This window comes from Balaenoptera physalus (genome assembly GCF_965194825.1).
Source record: "Balaenoptera physalus genome assembly, chromosome: 8".
NCBI classification, from domain to species: domain Eukaryota; kingdom Metazoa; phylum Chordata; class Mammalia; order Artiodactyla; family Balaenopteridae; genus Balaenoptera; species Balaenoptera physalus.
The window spans coordinates 89,148,611-89,164,350 of record NC_138887.1 but is presented as its reverse complement, the minus strand read 5'-3'; the positions used below and the strand labels follow the sequence as shown (position 1 = coordinate 89,164,350).

General features: G+C 35.3%; 1 protein-coding gene across 1 annotated transcript in view; it reads right to left on the bottom strand.

The window, feature by feature from the left end:
- MDFIC (MyoD family inhibitor domain containing) overlaps positions 1-15,740 on the bottom strand; it is a gene marked incomplete at its 5' end in the record, with an annotated part of 118,498 nt that overhangs the window by 13,449 nt on the left and 89,309 nt on the right. The window contains 1 exon segment of the mRNA XM_082472464.1: positions 8-6,420. Coding sequence (XP_082328590.1) covers positions 6,173-6,420 — 248 coding nt within the window. The 3' untranslated portion in view covers positions 8-6,172.

Here is a 15,740-nt window from a genome sequence, read left to right as displayed (position 1 = left end):
AGGAGACTTTTTTTTTGTAAGTGACAAAAAAGGAGAAAAATGGAAGAAGCCCCTCAAAGTGAATATTTAGAACTATGATGAAAGAGAAAACAGATACTATTCAATGATGAAAACCTTCACTGGAAATGTACCCACATGTGATGGGTAGTGTGAAAGATACAAAGATTTTTTAAAATACTATTTTGTTAGCAATATGATTTACAAAAGATCATTCTAACTAGCCTTATAGAGAAACAAATAAAACCACATGCACAAAGTAATTCGGAACCACTTTGAATTATTTGTAAGAAATAAGTAAGCAAAGTCAGTTTAATTTTAGTAAATATTTATAGGGCAAAACAATCCAAAGTATATATAACAATCAAATTTCTAGTGAAAATATGTGTAAGTAGGTTTATTTTGAAAGGAGAAGTCCTACTCCCAGTGTCATAACCAATTAAATTCTCCAGGTAATGACCCCATTTGCATAGTGAGCGGAACCCACAAGTGGGAATTTTAATGGGCACACCACCTGAGTACAGTAATTGAGAGTGACACAACTTGAACTAGTTTTGTGCTTACCCCACTGAAAATTCTACTCATATTGTTTTTAATGTCAAGCTACAAGTCAAATTTCAAGATGATGGATTTGTTCTTTTTTAAGCACTGAGTTTGAATAAAAGAAATGCTTTAATTCTGTTATGCATTGCATATCTTTGCTTTAACTAATCTGTAGTTCTGATTCTCACCATTGCTTCATTTTCTTCAGTGATTTGAATTTAATTTTATTCATTAATTTGTGAATAATTAGATTAAAAAATATAATGTCCTCAGCAGCCAAATTGCTTTAGGATTGCCATTTAATGTACTTTTACCAGAATATGTATTATCGTTAAGCTGGCATAATAGTTTACTAAAATGTAATTGTGTAAATATGCCCAATTATTCTTTCTGATGATCTAACAAAATCTAATATAATATGTATTCATGGGCATTTCCCTCCTCCTTCACCTCAACACCAATAAAACGCAGTTCCTGCAGAGCTGATCACAGGTGCCTTGTCATCTGAAGGTGTTACTTTTAAAAGATATTCTCCTTATCTTTCAGGCACTATTCATGTCCTTGAAAGAATTGTGCATTCTGATTGAGGGATCATATGACGTCCACATTAAATTATATAATAAAGGTGATCTCGAGACTCTGAGAGTCAGACACATATGATGAACTGTGCTATCTAGGTTTTGAGATGACATTTTAACACTTCTTTTGTTTCTCTCTAAGATTGCTTGAGATCCTAACTATTTGTAGGTGTTTGACACCACTCCGCCACATCTGTAATTGGCATAGCATCCAGCAGACAGGCTCTGTACATCTTTACACTGCAACCTACCAAGTTAAGAAATGTATTGGTTCAATATAAAACAGCAGGCTGTTTTTAGACATAGTTACTAGTGCACAAGCTTTAATATGGCTTGGCTTCATCCTATAATGAGATCTTTTGGTTCCCTGCTCAACGGGCTTTTATTCCTTTGCAAAAGGCTATGAACTATGTCAAGTGGATCAGCTGCTTTTGTACACCCTCTTTCTTGGCTTTGGAATGTAATTCCTTTGCTTCTACCCCTTTATGCATCAGACAGAACTTAAGAACCTTTTCAGTTTTTCAAGCTAAACTTAGAATTTGTTTGAATTTGCTTTTCACTATTTTCCTAATAATTACATTCTCCACTGAACCTCAAACAAAGACCTGCCTGAAAGTGAACACTTAATTGCAGAGCTATACTTTGTCTTTAACACATATAGCTATACTCGATGTTGGTAATATGTCCAGGCGTGGTTATCTAAAGTGATTTCTTCATGGTTACCTCACAAATAAATTCAAGATTCTCTTTTAGCAAGGGCTGAGGTGAGGGATCAAGGGCATACATAATGGACAAACAACAGAATTGGAACTAGTGGCCGCTGTTCAGTTGGAAGGCAGGGAACTACTCAGGTTGACATTTGGCAGCTTAGGGGCTATAGTTGTTGCCCTAGTGGAAGACGTCACACGGTTGTCCCAGTTTGATAAAGCATGAGGTGGTGCAGATTTCTGCTTGCCTAGATAGAGATCCTGCTTTCCAGGTGAGGCTCAGATGTGGCTTTGCTTAGAATCCTTTTCACGTACAGATTGCTGGTTGACTTTATTACAATTTGATCATTCGGATGATACTGATTCATAGTCCTTTAAAGTAGAGGGAGCAGCCATTGTTCCCTGGGAATTTTGCAGTGTGAAAATACATGGTGGATTTAGTCACCAATGACAGTTTTTGCAAAAACCACCCTCTACATTAGGGCTGCATCATAACGGTATCCCCTCTCCACAACCCCTCCCATTTTAACCAGAATCTCTAAACGTAATCTGAAATGAGCAAGTAAACATCAGTAGCCTCACTGTTGGAACTAACAGTTTTCTCACGGGAAGTGCCAAACTTCTTCCCTAGGATGAAACATCCTGAGGGTTTTTTGACTCCCTTGAGGGGCTTAGAGAAAATAGTCACTATAAATGTATTGGTTATAGGGGACATGGAGATGAAGGGTTAAAAAGACTGCCTTGTAGTACCTAATCCTCGATTTTAAAATATAGTGTAGAATAAACCCTATCCCTGTATTAACTGCTGTTTAAAACAAAAATGGTATGCTTTCCTGTATTAGTATTAAAATAAGAGAAAAATGGATATTATAGTATCTGATGAAATTTTATCTTGCCTGTCAGATTAGATGTAATAAACCTACGGGCCTACAAATCACAAGTAATTGGCAAGGTCATAAAGGTCTTGAGTAATTTGAAAAATAATCTTATTAATAAATAAACTTATTCATTAGGTGGTTGGGTAAATCTAGGCATTTAAACTGGAATTCAAGAAGGCAAGCCACAGAGACTCTGGACTCAAGTCTTATTTATGTTAGGCAGTGAGCTTGATGTTTATAACATTAGAATCTAGGGCACTGATAGAGTTTGTATGGATAAAGAATGAAAAGTTATTACATAAGGTTGCCTTGGTTACTCCTTGAACTGTTCAGAGAAGCACTGACTGCTTCAGGTGAGGAAAATGGATATAGTCGATATACTATAAGAACACAAAAATAAAATTATTATATTCCTAAGTAAAAAGTCTTCTCCTAAATAAAGTGATTTGGGGGGTTAAATACTAACAGTAAAACATTTCCTGTTACTTAAAATTTGTGACACTAAAGACCCTAGTTGAAAGTACTTCTGATGATTTACTCTTAGGTGAAATTCATTAAAGTTAATACCCAATTTCACAGCTACTTTGTGTTTAATTTCAGTACACATATTAAAAAAAAACCTACCACAGTTTTTATAAGTTGGGAGATAATTCCAAAGCAAATGAGTAAAAGCAATTTACTAAAAAAATGTACAAAACATGCATTTTGCTCTATTGTGAATTTTTAAAAGAAAACTATGTTTTGAAATCATTTGTCAACTATGATTTGCAGTATAAACTGATCTGAATCTTTCATAGTTCATTTATGAGCATGAGTCATGTGATTTACAAAATGAGACTAGGAAATCTTTAGAGAGGGATGTAAGGAGAAAAGAAAAGCTTAAGGTTTTAAATTATAGTTGAATTCGTTTAAATACCAATGTATCAATTAGATTGAAAATAGGCTAAAGAACAATAGAGAAGTCATTTTTTAAATTTCAAAATAATATATTTGGGATAATACAGATCCAGTTTAAAAATATTTAAGATTAAGTTTCCACATTTAAAAAGAGACCAAATCTATAACTGTAAGCTAGAGCACTTAGTCATGATGGCCATATAATTCAACAAAACATTTTACATACAGAAATTCTAAAATACATATTGAAACTATTTTCACATTTGCCTACTTTTGTTTTTTTCATTTATTTTTTAAAAATCATACATGGTACTTTATGGAATGACTGCAGAATAGACAATAGAGCAAAAGTACTATGAATATAAATATGAGAATAAAATTCTGCTATCAACTAATGCTCTCTGTTACAGAGAAACATTATTTTAAAAGTGCTAATATCATCATCGCAAATAGTAGCAGAATACACTTAAATATTAGTCAAACCATTTGGCTGAAAATTTTTGCAGGACAAAAAGTATAATATTTTAATGATTCCAGGTCATTAGGAGGTTTTATATGTCAATATAAAGTTGATACTCTCACATCCTAATATATATGCATAAGTTAACTTTGGGTATATGTAAATACTCAGACTCTGGTTACTATGAAATAGTAGAAAGATGTTCTTATATTTCATTTGTTACATCAAAGACGCTCTTTAGACAAGGAACCGAAAGACAGCTGTTTACTAGAACTCTATTTAAACCGGACAATTTAACAGTGTGTGTGTGTGTATGTGTGTATGTGTGTGTGTGTAAACAGTACTGAAAGGGGGATTCAAGAGTCTGCTAACTTTTTTTCCTTTTTTAAGCCTTTTAAGTAATGATATAAGTAGAAACTAAGTTTCATCTCAAAGGAAAAACCCTCGGTCTCATACCCATGCTTTAGGTTTAAAATCTTTCTTAAAAGCCTAAATTTGCTCAAAGGCTCCCTAAAAGTGTGCATTTGTTTTCACTATCAATTTGATATTCAACTGGAAGAATCAAAAATAACTATTCATCCAAAGGTATACTTTCAAAATTTCTACAAGGAATTACATTAAATCAAACCAAACTACAATTTGGGGACATCAAACTTAGTAGGAGAGCCGGTAGTATGAAAATTTACTCTCCCTTTCATCTGCATCACACAAAGTCTCTATGTATTAGTAACTTTGTAACTTACTAAGTCACTAACACTTAGTAAGTCTTGTATCTGACTCATTTCTTTATACTTAAGGATATTTATAACCTGCCATAATGGTTTAATTTAATGTAAAGTTGCAGTACTGAAATTCGGTCATAGTAGTGGATGTCAAGATTCCCACTGAATTGGAAGGAATGCTTTGCATTTAAGATTAACTGTGTTTATAAATATTGGGGGGGGGGTTCGGTTTGTTTCTTAACAACCCCCTCGCAAGAGACTTAAAGCTCTCAAAAAGAAAAGCTTTTGAATAAATCAAAATCAGAATGCTGAGATTTTAATATTAAAAAATCTCCTAATTTAAGTACAACTTTTCAAAAGTATTCCACGTTCTTTAAAAAATATAGCTATTTTAATAAAGCATTGTTTTTAATCAAAACTTTATCATAACATCTAAATTATGTAAAAAATGCATATTATTAGTTAATTTTATAGTTTAAAAAAAGAAAATACCTACTTAAGGCGTTTTTCTTCTAAATGCTCAAGGGCACACACAGCTCGGGCTAGTCACCTAAAACTTGGTCCTAAATCTAATTCATTCAAACAGCAGATGAATCACTCATCCTAAGAGGCCTCCTTCAAATGCCACATTCTCCTTGAAGCCTTCTGAATATTCCAGTAGACATTAGCTTTCCTTTCTGTGTATTCCTATAGCCTTTTGAGTTTCTCTCTCTCATAATCTTCACTTCAATATGCCTTGTGGGCTGGTTTATTCTTTACAGGTCTCTTTCCTCTTCTAAACTTTCCTATGCTCCTCTGGATTGGAGCTGAATGACATCCATCTCTGTGTTGCAGCAGGAGATTACACACAGTAGGCACTCAGTGTTTGCTGAGCGAGTGGAGAACACAGCATGGAGATGAACACTGGGTCCCCAACAACTGTGTGGGTTTGTTTCCCAAAGTTTAAAGAATACTTTTAACCATTAATAAACATCACAAATAAATTGTCTGATTTAAATAACCACTGAGAAATAATACATTTGGAGCAAGGGGCTCCTAAGAATGGTTAAAAGAAATAGAAATAAGTATAAAAAGGAGGAGACATTTTGTCTTTTTCTTTTTCTTTCTCCCTCCCTCTCTCCCTCCCTCCCTTCCTTTCTTTCTGTTTTGCCAAAATGTCCCTCAGTCATTGTAACCTATTAAGAAGTCTAAAAGTAGTTAAAATTTCACATATTAAACCATGTAGATTTGGTTAGAGGGAAAAAAAGGCTCTCAGAGATTTCCTAAAATAATGAGTTAACAGTGCAAATACTGGATTGTTTGATGAGAATCTTACCATGTGCTTTCCTTTCCCCTTAAAAGAAAAATTTTAAAACACTCTCCAGTTTTAATGCAAACAGAAGATAAATATTTACGAAGGAAAACAAATTCCACAGCATTCCATACAGATTTCCAAACAGTCTGATGATTCACAACAGGCATCCATGATGCCACAGTCCATGTCACAAGGGCAGTTACAGTCATCTCCCATTTCATCTCCGCAGCAACAGCAGCAGGCTTCTGAGGTGCAGATGCCACACGAAGCTTGTCCCAGGACAATATTGCAGAGGGTCAGGAATTCACAGAACAGGCAGGCCAGGATACAGTGGACACAGCAATCTTCATTTTCAGTTGGGAGGAGGCCACATAGTCAGAAAAAGGAGGAACACAAAATATATAAATCATCAATATACTGAATAATAAGAATTGATGAAAATAATTAAGTAATCCAGAACCTAATGACATGCAGTCCTAGTAGTCTTTTGTGGGCTGGAAGCATAAAAAGAAACAAGTTAAATTCTAGATGAGCAATCTTTAGAAGTAGATACTGGATCTGGGAAAAAAAAAAAAAAAAAGATTGTACTTGTGTATATGCGTGTGTGCATGTGGGTTAGAGTATTACTCACACACTGTGCACTGGTCCTTGGTCCTGGGTTCCACTTTTCTATGCGTCTCATCCATCTTCCCTATCTACTGCTCTCTGCTAAATGACTCCATGACGCTATAGTCCTTCAGAAAATAGAAATTGCTTTTCCACTTCCTGTGTGGCAAAGTACTTTACATTTCTATTATTTCCTGAGACATCTCTAGTGATGCCTCTCTAAACAATAAATTTCATGAACAGATAAAGTGAGAAATCAAATGGATTACAATCTAATAAATTTAGTACACCATGTTCTAAACTTCTTTCCCGTAGAATTTTGGGGCAAGTAAAAGGAGCAACTGAAGAAAATTTCTATTTCTGGAGGACTTTAACACATGCAATAAAATAATTTAAGACCAATGTTATAAGACATTTGTCTATTTTCAGAAATATTTGTGAATTTTTAGCAGGATTATTTCTGAGTTTGTATTTGTGTTCCTTTCCTTCTTTTTCTTTTTTTTTTTTTAAATTGCATACAATGCAAGCTTTAGTGAGGGGATTCTGCTTCCAACAACAGCGATGGTACAGAACAATCCCTACCCGCATCCCACTGTCACATGACTTGTGTGTTTCTGTACTTGGCTTTACCGACTGAGTGCCTTTGATGGAGTTTCATCAAATTGTGTATTCCGTCATAAACTCCCCAACTCCTTGAGCATTCCCCTGTTTCTCTGTAGTCTCTAACTTTGTAGAGAGTCTGTAACTTTGTAAAAGGGGGAAATGTGGGAAATACATACTCTACATGCCAGATGGCAAAAAGGGGAGAGAGTCAGAAAACACTCAAAAAGGAAAACTCCAGAGTTGGCTGTAGAATTAAAGTCTAGGAGTTCTCTGGTGGCCTAGTGGTTAGGATTCCTGGCTTTCATTGCCATGGTCCGGGTTCAATCCCTGGTCAGGGAACTGAGATCCCGTAAGCCACGCAGTGTGGGGAAAAAAAAAAAAAAAAGCTAAAAAACACACCAATGTTTCCTCCCAGTCTTCTCAGTGCCAAGCCCACTCTCATGTAAAATTGTCTATGGAGCAATTGGAAAAAGATCACAGAACTGTAAGTCTGTGAGTTTCTCTCCATCTTCCCCTAATGTGTTTAGTAGTACAGTAGTCCTCCTTTATTACTGGGGGATACATTCCAAGACCCCCAGTGGATGCATGAAATCACGGATAACACTGAGCTCTATATATACTATTTTTTCCCATGCATACACACCAATGATGAAGTTTAACTTATAAATTAGGCAAAGAGATTAACAATAATAACTGCTAGTAAAAGAGAACAATTATAACAATATTCTGTAATAAAATTTATGTGAATGTAGTCTCTCTTGAAATATCTTGTACAAATTTAATGCTTTTTCTATCTTAACTACAAACTTATTAGGTACTGTGGCCATAATTTTTACAGTTTGAGGTACAACAGCAAAATTATCACAAATTTCTTTCTCCTTCTTCACAATTTCATGGATAGAAGAGTCATTCTTACCATAGACTTTAGCAACCTCAGCATATAATTTTTTTTCTTTCCTTACTGAGAACTTTCACCTTTTCACTTAAAGAAGTACTTTACAGCATCTCTATGGCATATCTGAGTTGCCAGCATCACTACTCTTGTGCTTTGGAGCCATTATTATGTAAAATAAAAGTTACTTGAACACAAGCACTGCAGTATTGTGACAGTCAGTCTGATAACCAAGAGGGCTGCGAAGTGATGGTCAGGTGAAACATGCTGGACAAAGGGATAATTCATGTTTCGCGTGGGATGGAGTGGGAAGGCATGAGATTTCATCATGCTACTCAGGGCGACTTGCAATTTAAAACTTATGAATTGTTTATTTCTAAAGTCTTCCATTTAATACTTTGGTATTGCAGTTGACTGTGGGTAAATGAAACCATGGAAAGCAAAACCACAGATAAGTGGGGATTACTATATCCAATCATATTAGGAGAACAGTAAAATCAACTTCATGGATCCAAGTCCACAGCCTTGGAGAGTTCTTTGTTTCTAGAGAGTCTATAGTTTCCCTCTTTCTACATTCTTTCTATAAATTTTTATCCCAATGTCTTATATGTATCTGTTCAGTAGAGTTTTTCCAGGATTATATTATCATCGTGATTTGTAAAATATCTGAAATGTTATAAAGAGCTAGCTTTATTATTATTACTCCTATTAAGAAACTAGTGTTTAACTGGCAAGCAACCCAGTTCTATTCAATATGCCTTCAAACAAATATCCATATTAACTAATTCTAAGAACACTTCTAACCTTAACTTTGTATTCCACTGTGGAATGCTTCTATTTCAAGACTAAGAGGAGGAATCCACAAAAACTCACTTGATACTGAAAAACATTAAGTATAGTTATTGAGCATTAGATTCTTTATGTATTAATCATAAAATATACATTGAACTGTATGTAGTGAATCTATCAATCTTAAAGGGGAAAGAATGGCCTTCCCACCCAGCCTTAGAAATAGAGGGTAATGATACCTTTGAAGCCTCCTTTGGTCCCTTCCTAAATCATCTTCCTCTTCCCTTGCTTTTCATTGTACTTTATACAACAGTGAATGTGTAAATATCCCTACATAATTTATCAGAAAGGAAATGATACCATATAAATTCCCATAAGTAGCATTTTTCCTCAATATTATGTGTTTCAGATTTACCCTTCTTGATTCATGTAGCTAAAGTTCACTTGTTTTCTAGATGTACAGTATTCCATTGATTTAATACACTGTAATTTATTTATTCATCCTACTTAGGAATATTTTGGTCATTTCCAGGGTCTTGCTATTCCAAACATTAATGTTTGAAACAGTTTTGTGCAGGTCTCCTAGAGTACACATGCCAAATAACTAGCAGTAGAATTGTTGGGCCACAGGATATGCATATGTTTAATCAAGTTAGGTAATACCACATTTGCTTTCAAAGTGATTGCTCCAAAATGTATTCCCACCAACCAAATATGAGAATGCTCATTGTTCCGCATCTTCACCAATCTATGAAACTGTCATATTTTCATATATGCCAATTCATTGAGTGTGAAATGGCATCTCATGGTGGTTTTACTTTGCATTTACTTGTTTACTAATAAGTTTGAACATCTTATCATGTTGTTGGCCATTCATGTTTCATCTTCTTTGAAACAGGTGTTCATGTATTCCCCTCACTTTTCTATTGAACTGCCTTTTTCTCTTATTGATTTGTAGAAGTTCTTGATATAGTCAAGACATCAGTCCTTTGTCAAATATCATTGTCCTCTCTCAGTATATGGCTTTTTGTAGTTAAAAGAAATAAGATACAGATGAGTTAACGTTTAGACCTTGAGAGTTTGAACTGATGAAGAGAAATTCAAATCAAATCTTGTTTTTAGCTGAAGATATAACATGGGATAACATGGCTGAGGAAGTAAAGTGGCAGATAGCCAAGTTTGGCAAATGAGTCAGTGAAAAGGAAAGGAGGCATTAACAAGATTCAGTAGTAGAATGAAATAAGTTTTAGCGTTTGATTCAAAACAAGGGAGTCCAGCCATTCCGATATACAGAAAGGGAGGGGAAAACAATATGTAATCAGGAGGGAGGGACTGAATGTAACATGTGAAATCAGCTGCCCTCAGGATGAAGAGGAATGGGAGTGACATTTCCCACTAAACAACTCATTGGTGCTCATAGAACATATTCATTTGAGAATCAAAGTCCCTTCCATATCTTAGACAATAATGATGGTTGTTATACAAAAATCAGAAGCCCTAAGCCAAGAATAGAATCTCTTCAAACTCCTACTTTTAGCCAACAAGATCTACAAAGTAATTTAAGTCTGTTAAACTTTGTATTTTTAGTAAACAAGGAACATGAAAAAATAAATTCTTAGTGCAAATACATCGAACACTCGTTTTCTAGACTGTCTTCAACAACATAGTGTAATTTCTTTTTTTTTGAATTTTATTTTTTATACAGCAAGTTCTTATTATCTATTTTATACATATTAGGGTATGTATGTCAATCTCAATCTGCCAATTCATCCCACCCCCCACCCCAGCCCCATCCCCCCGCTTTCCCCCCTTAGTGTCCATACGTTTGTTCTCTACATCTGTGTCTCTATCTCTGCCTTGCAAACCGGTTCATCTGTACCATTTTTCTAGATTCCACATGTATGCGTTAATATACAATATTTGTTTTTCTCTTTCTCACTTACTTCACTCTGTATGACAGTCTCTAGGTCCATCCACGTCTCTACAAATGACCCAACTTCATTCCTTTTTATGGCTGAGTGATATTCCATTGTATATATGTACCACATCTTCTTTATCCATTCACCTGTTGATGGGCATTTAGGTTGCTTCCATGACCTGGCTATTGTAAATAGTGCTGCAATGAACATTGGGGTACATGTGTCTTTTTGAATTATGGTTTTCTCTGGGTATATGCCCAGTAGTGGGATTGCTGGGTCATATAGTGTAATTTGTATAATAGATACAAGCGGTGGTTTTACAGAGAATAAGAAGCCTGGCATTAATGAAGAAAAAAGCATTTATTAATTAAGAAATGTGTTATCTTAGGAGAAGAGATATTTTCATCACCCTTTCACTTTTTTTAATTATTTAAGAAACTTTGTAATTCTGTTAAATTCTGTTTTAAGCTCTTTACAAATATTAATTCATTTGATTCAAATAACATCCCTAAGAAGCAGTAATGGTATTATCCCCATTTTATCACAGACAGATTACAGAAAACTTAGGAAATCTTCTCAAAGTCACAGAGTCAAGAAGTAGTAGAGGCAGGGTCAGAACCCACAAAATCTGCCTCTGTAATCCATGGTCTGATCCAGCATGCTATGCTGCCAATACAGGGATGGGTCACTTCTAACACTTAGTTCATCTTCCTGGGGGGAAGAAGATCAGTTATAAATCCAACTGACTTCTGCTGATTTGTCTTGCTGATCTGTTTTCAGCCTCGATTCACATTTCCTTTCTAAAGATGATTCTGAATTTTAGTTTTAATGAAGACTTGATAGTAAATGTTATCCTTCAACAAGTTAAGAGCAAAGTTGATGAGCTGGAGAACTCATAAACTTCCAGTTACATTGTTGAAACAGACATAAGATGGTAGGCAGCCAAGAGAGAGATGATGTGTCAATCAAAAGAAATCTAAATTTAAAACTTAAAAATTAAGGTTCATATTTATATGAACAGGAGCATTGTAGAGATTACATAGGGACCCTACTGGTAAAAGATACGGTTATGACAGAGTTCTCAAAAGAAGAAGCCCTTTTTGTAAATATTAAAACTTACAAAAATAGTCATCCTCTTAAAACATAGGTCCTACATAATTTACTAGACAAGCACTTTGGGCTGCTCTGAAAAATCAAATCTATGAATAGGGCATGTAAAGAAGCCACAAACCAAAATTCATTTTAGAGATTCAAGTGATATTAAGCAAGGTGCATTTACAGAAACATCTACCAGAAACACATTCATTTTCTGTACTTTATAAGTAGAAAAATACTTAACACATGACAACAAAAAAAGAAACCAAACAATGAATCCCTAAATTCTATCAACTCAATTTAATAATCTGGTTTGTATTCCTTTCCAAAAGCATTTTTCTTTTCAGTTGTGTTCTAGAAAGAGTAGTTTGATTGTGACTTGGGGTAACGAAAAGGTTAAAATAAACTAAGAAGAAATAGCTGTTACAGTTTCTGTCACTACCACCCCTCCCACCCCCAGGGGGATGGAGAATCATCAAAGGCATTATGTTGTTGGTTTTATTTGAAGCAAAGAGAGGATCAGAAGAATTAACAAACTAAGAAGACCTAAGTGGAGAAACAAACTTTAAAAGAGACGAGTCCTCTGCATCCATGTAGTTCACTGTCAGAAATAATTGTTTTTCCTGCTGTTCTTGTGGTTTTTCGTTTTTATGGTTTTATTCGGTCATATTTGCAGTTTTTTGCCAAAAGTGTTTAACCTTTGAGAAGCCAACTAGGTTCTGGGAAGAATGCCTGTTCCAAACTAGGCCCAAAAGAATTGCACAATTCAGTGTATTACTGAGAGAAGAACTCAGCACAAGACTGACAGCTACTGTAAATTTAGGAAAACAAAGAAACATACCAGCAGCCAAGGAGCTAAAAAGAAAGCATAAAAGGAAATCTTTAGCACAACATTTGACTCTTAAAAAAACTGTTATGAATTACTTGCAGACACAAACCCAAACAAAATCTCTGGGTCCTCTGAAAGGTCATCAATGTTAAATCCATGCAGCTGGCATATCTGGCAAGTGTCTAGCTTCCCAACACCCTGAAGGTAACAACTGAAACTTACTTTTAAACAGCATCTTCGATGACTGGTGAAAATATCTGTGACTGATCTGAGGGCCTTTGTTCTCTTGAAATGAGATTGAAGACTTATTTTTATAAGCATACACGAATTTAATAATAAAATTATCCCAAATTGTTTTACCCAATCATAGGTGGCCCAAAATACTAGGCAAATGTGAGGAAAGCAGTTATAGTGAAAGGAACCCTAAGAACCATCAGAAAACTCTTTGCACAGGAAACTCAGCTGTATTCTAAATAAGTCTATTTTTTTTAGTTTCCTTCTTTTAAGATGTGGTATGACAGGTGCTTTGAATTTCTTGGAACAAAGATACTGTACAGCAGAATACAGGGAAGGGCAAAGAACAGTGAATTCTGAGAATAACCCACAACCCTTTTTTAAGCGAAGGTAGATTTGTATGTGTCTTATCTTGACTGATCTCTAATAACATTTCCTATGACTGAAAATGCTTGAAAATATTTTCTTAATCAGGTCCCCATCATGTAGACTATATACTAAGAAACAGGGGTTCATTATTTTTTTCAACAGGTCAACAGTATGCCAAAGAGCAAATGCAGGTTAAAGCATGAGCAGTCAGTTATGTGTAATTAGTAATTTAGGAAATTGTATTGCGATCAAACCTGACTCTAGCTTTATAATCAAAGCCACAGAGAAACCACAGGTGTCCCCATGTCTTTAGCTGCTAGGGCTCACATCCGCCCTGGGAGGGCACAGGGGGACTCACCATGCAGAGCAAGAGGCATTCCTCTTCCCAGATATTGCTTTGCTGCAACTGTTTCTCAATACAAAATCAAAAAGCAGGCTAAAAGTGGGTTTTGGTCATCCTGAATCGCAGCCAGGATCTGGCCTCTGTGAAAAGCCAGCTGTGAGGGACGAGACACAGACATCTCCAGGGAGTTCTACTCCTCAAGTGATCACGGAGGCAGGAAATATTTACTAAGACGGCACGGTAGCTTAGCTCCAAGTAGCTGCATGTCTCCAAGCCAGAGGACGCACAGCATTCTGGCCTACAGCCCTAGAATGACCTGCTGCTTGCATAAATTGGCCTGAAGTACGCCTCCCACACAGAGCCCTCTGGCACATTGCTGTCCCCGCGAGGCCATGCATCTTAGCCAAAACACAGTCAACATTTTCCTAGTAGGGAAGAAAGTGAGATAGGTCAGGAGGTAAAAGAAAGAGAGGAGCTACATTTTCCACTGCAGCACAAAGAAGACCACACTTAGAGAAACTGAACAATAACCTTTACTATTATCTTTCCTCTCAATAAACTCAAAAGAACTATAGAAAAAAACAGTACCATTCTCCCACACCCCACAAAAGGACTCCTCAATCATATACCTAACACGCGTCCAAATCCTAGAATCCATCCTCCTCCTGTGGGAAGTGCATTCATATTTTAAATTACAGTAAGTGGATAGCACAGATTTTTTTTGATTCTCTTATGTGTTTACCCTGCTGCCTGATCTGTTGCTGATTCATTAACTATTCCAAACTCTCAAGAGAGATTTGATCCAGTAATTGTTGGTCATGACTTAACTATAGCACTGATTCAAGTATTCCTTTCCGAAGAGTCACACTTTTTAAAGTCTAGGAAGATAACATATATATCAGGTCGCCTTTGTTTCCCAGGAGCTTAACACAGAAATCTGCCAGGGAGTAAACACTCAGTTAGTAGAGGTGTTTATTTAAAACACTTAAAATGCAAAGTTAGTATGTGGACAGAGAGGCAGGGAAAGAAAAGTGAAAACATAGCAATGGTGCAAGTATTATGCATATGAGTTTACTGAATCTCTACAGTACTTTAAGATCACACATTTGATAGCTGGTAATAACAGTACTGTCCTCATAGGGTTAAGGTAAGGATTAAAAGAGACAATGTATATAGAGTACTCAGTAAAGAATTCATGTACATACTTATTAATATCACTGTGATAGCAACAAAGATAATGGCAAAATATTTATTCTAGAGAGGGTACAACTCTCTACCTTAAGATGTTTCATTCGCTCTGATTACCACACCAAAATAGGGCCATTCTATTTTAACCTAAGGAGGTTTATAAAAGGCTGTTCATAGTTCAAATACTTAAAAAGAGAGAATCAAGCAGGTAGTTCTAAGAGACAGAATCTGCAGAAGAGTGGAGCAGAAATCTGCCCAGAAAGATTTAGTCAATCTTATGTTTGGCTATGACAGAAGATTTAAAAATAATAATCGTTTTCCATATTTAAACTATTATCCATTTATTTTCTCAGGAAGCTAGAAAGCAAAAACAGAGGAAAACCATACTTGAACCTACTCAATGGTAATTTTATTAAGTTGGCCAGTTGAAATATCTCTAATCCAAAAAGTTTAATTAATAGGAAGGTTGAATATAACTTTTGGATAACAAAATCTACTTTAGATCTTAAAAGCATTTTCCTAGAAAGAGTCACTGTATAAACAGTCTGCTAAAGTTGGTCACAATATCATCTATGGTTAGGACAAAAAATAAGTAAATCCTCTAGGTTTAAGGAAAATATATATTTGTATAAAAATGATGTAGGAAATCTCTCCCAAAAGCTTAACTTAATATTTTCCTGTTTTTACTTTTGCAACTGTGTTTATTTAACAATTCACCTTTCAATTTCACTTCTGATTCGTGCTTGTTTAAATATTGTGCAAGGTATATTATGAGAAAAATCAGCCTTTTTTTTTTT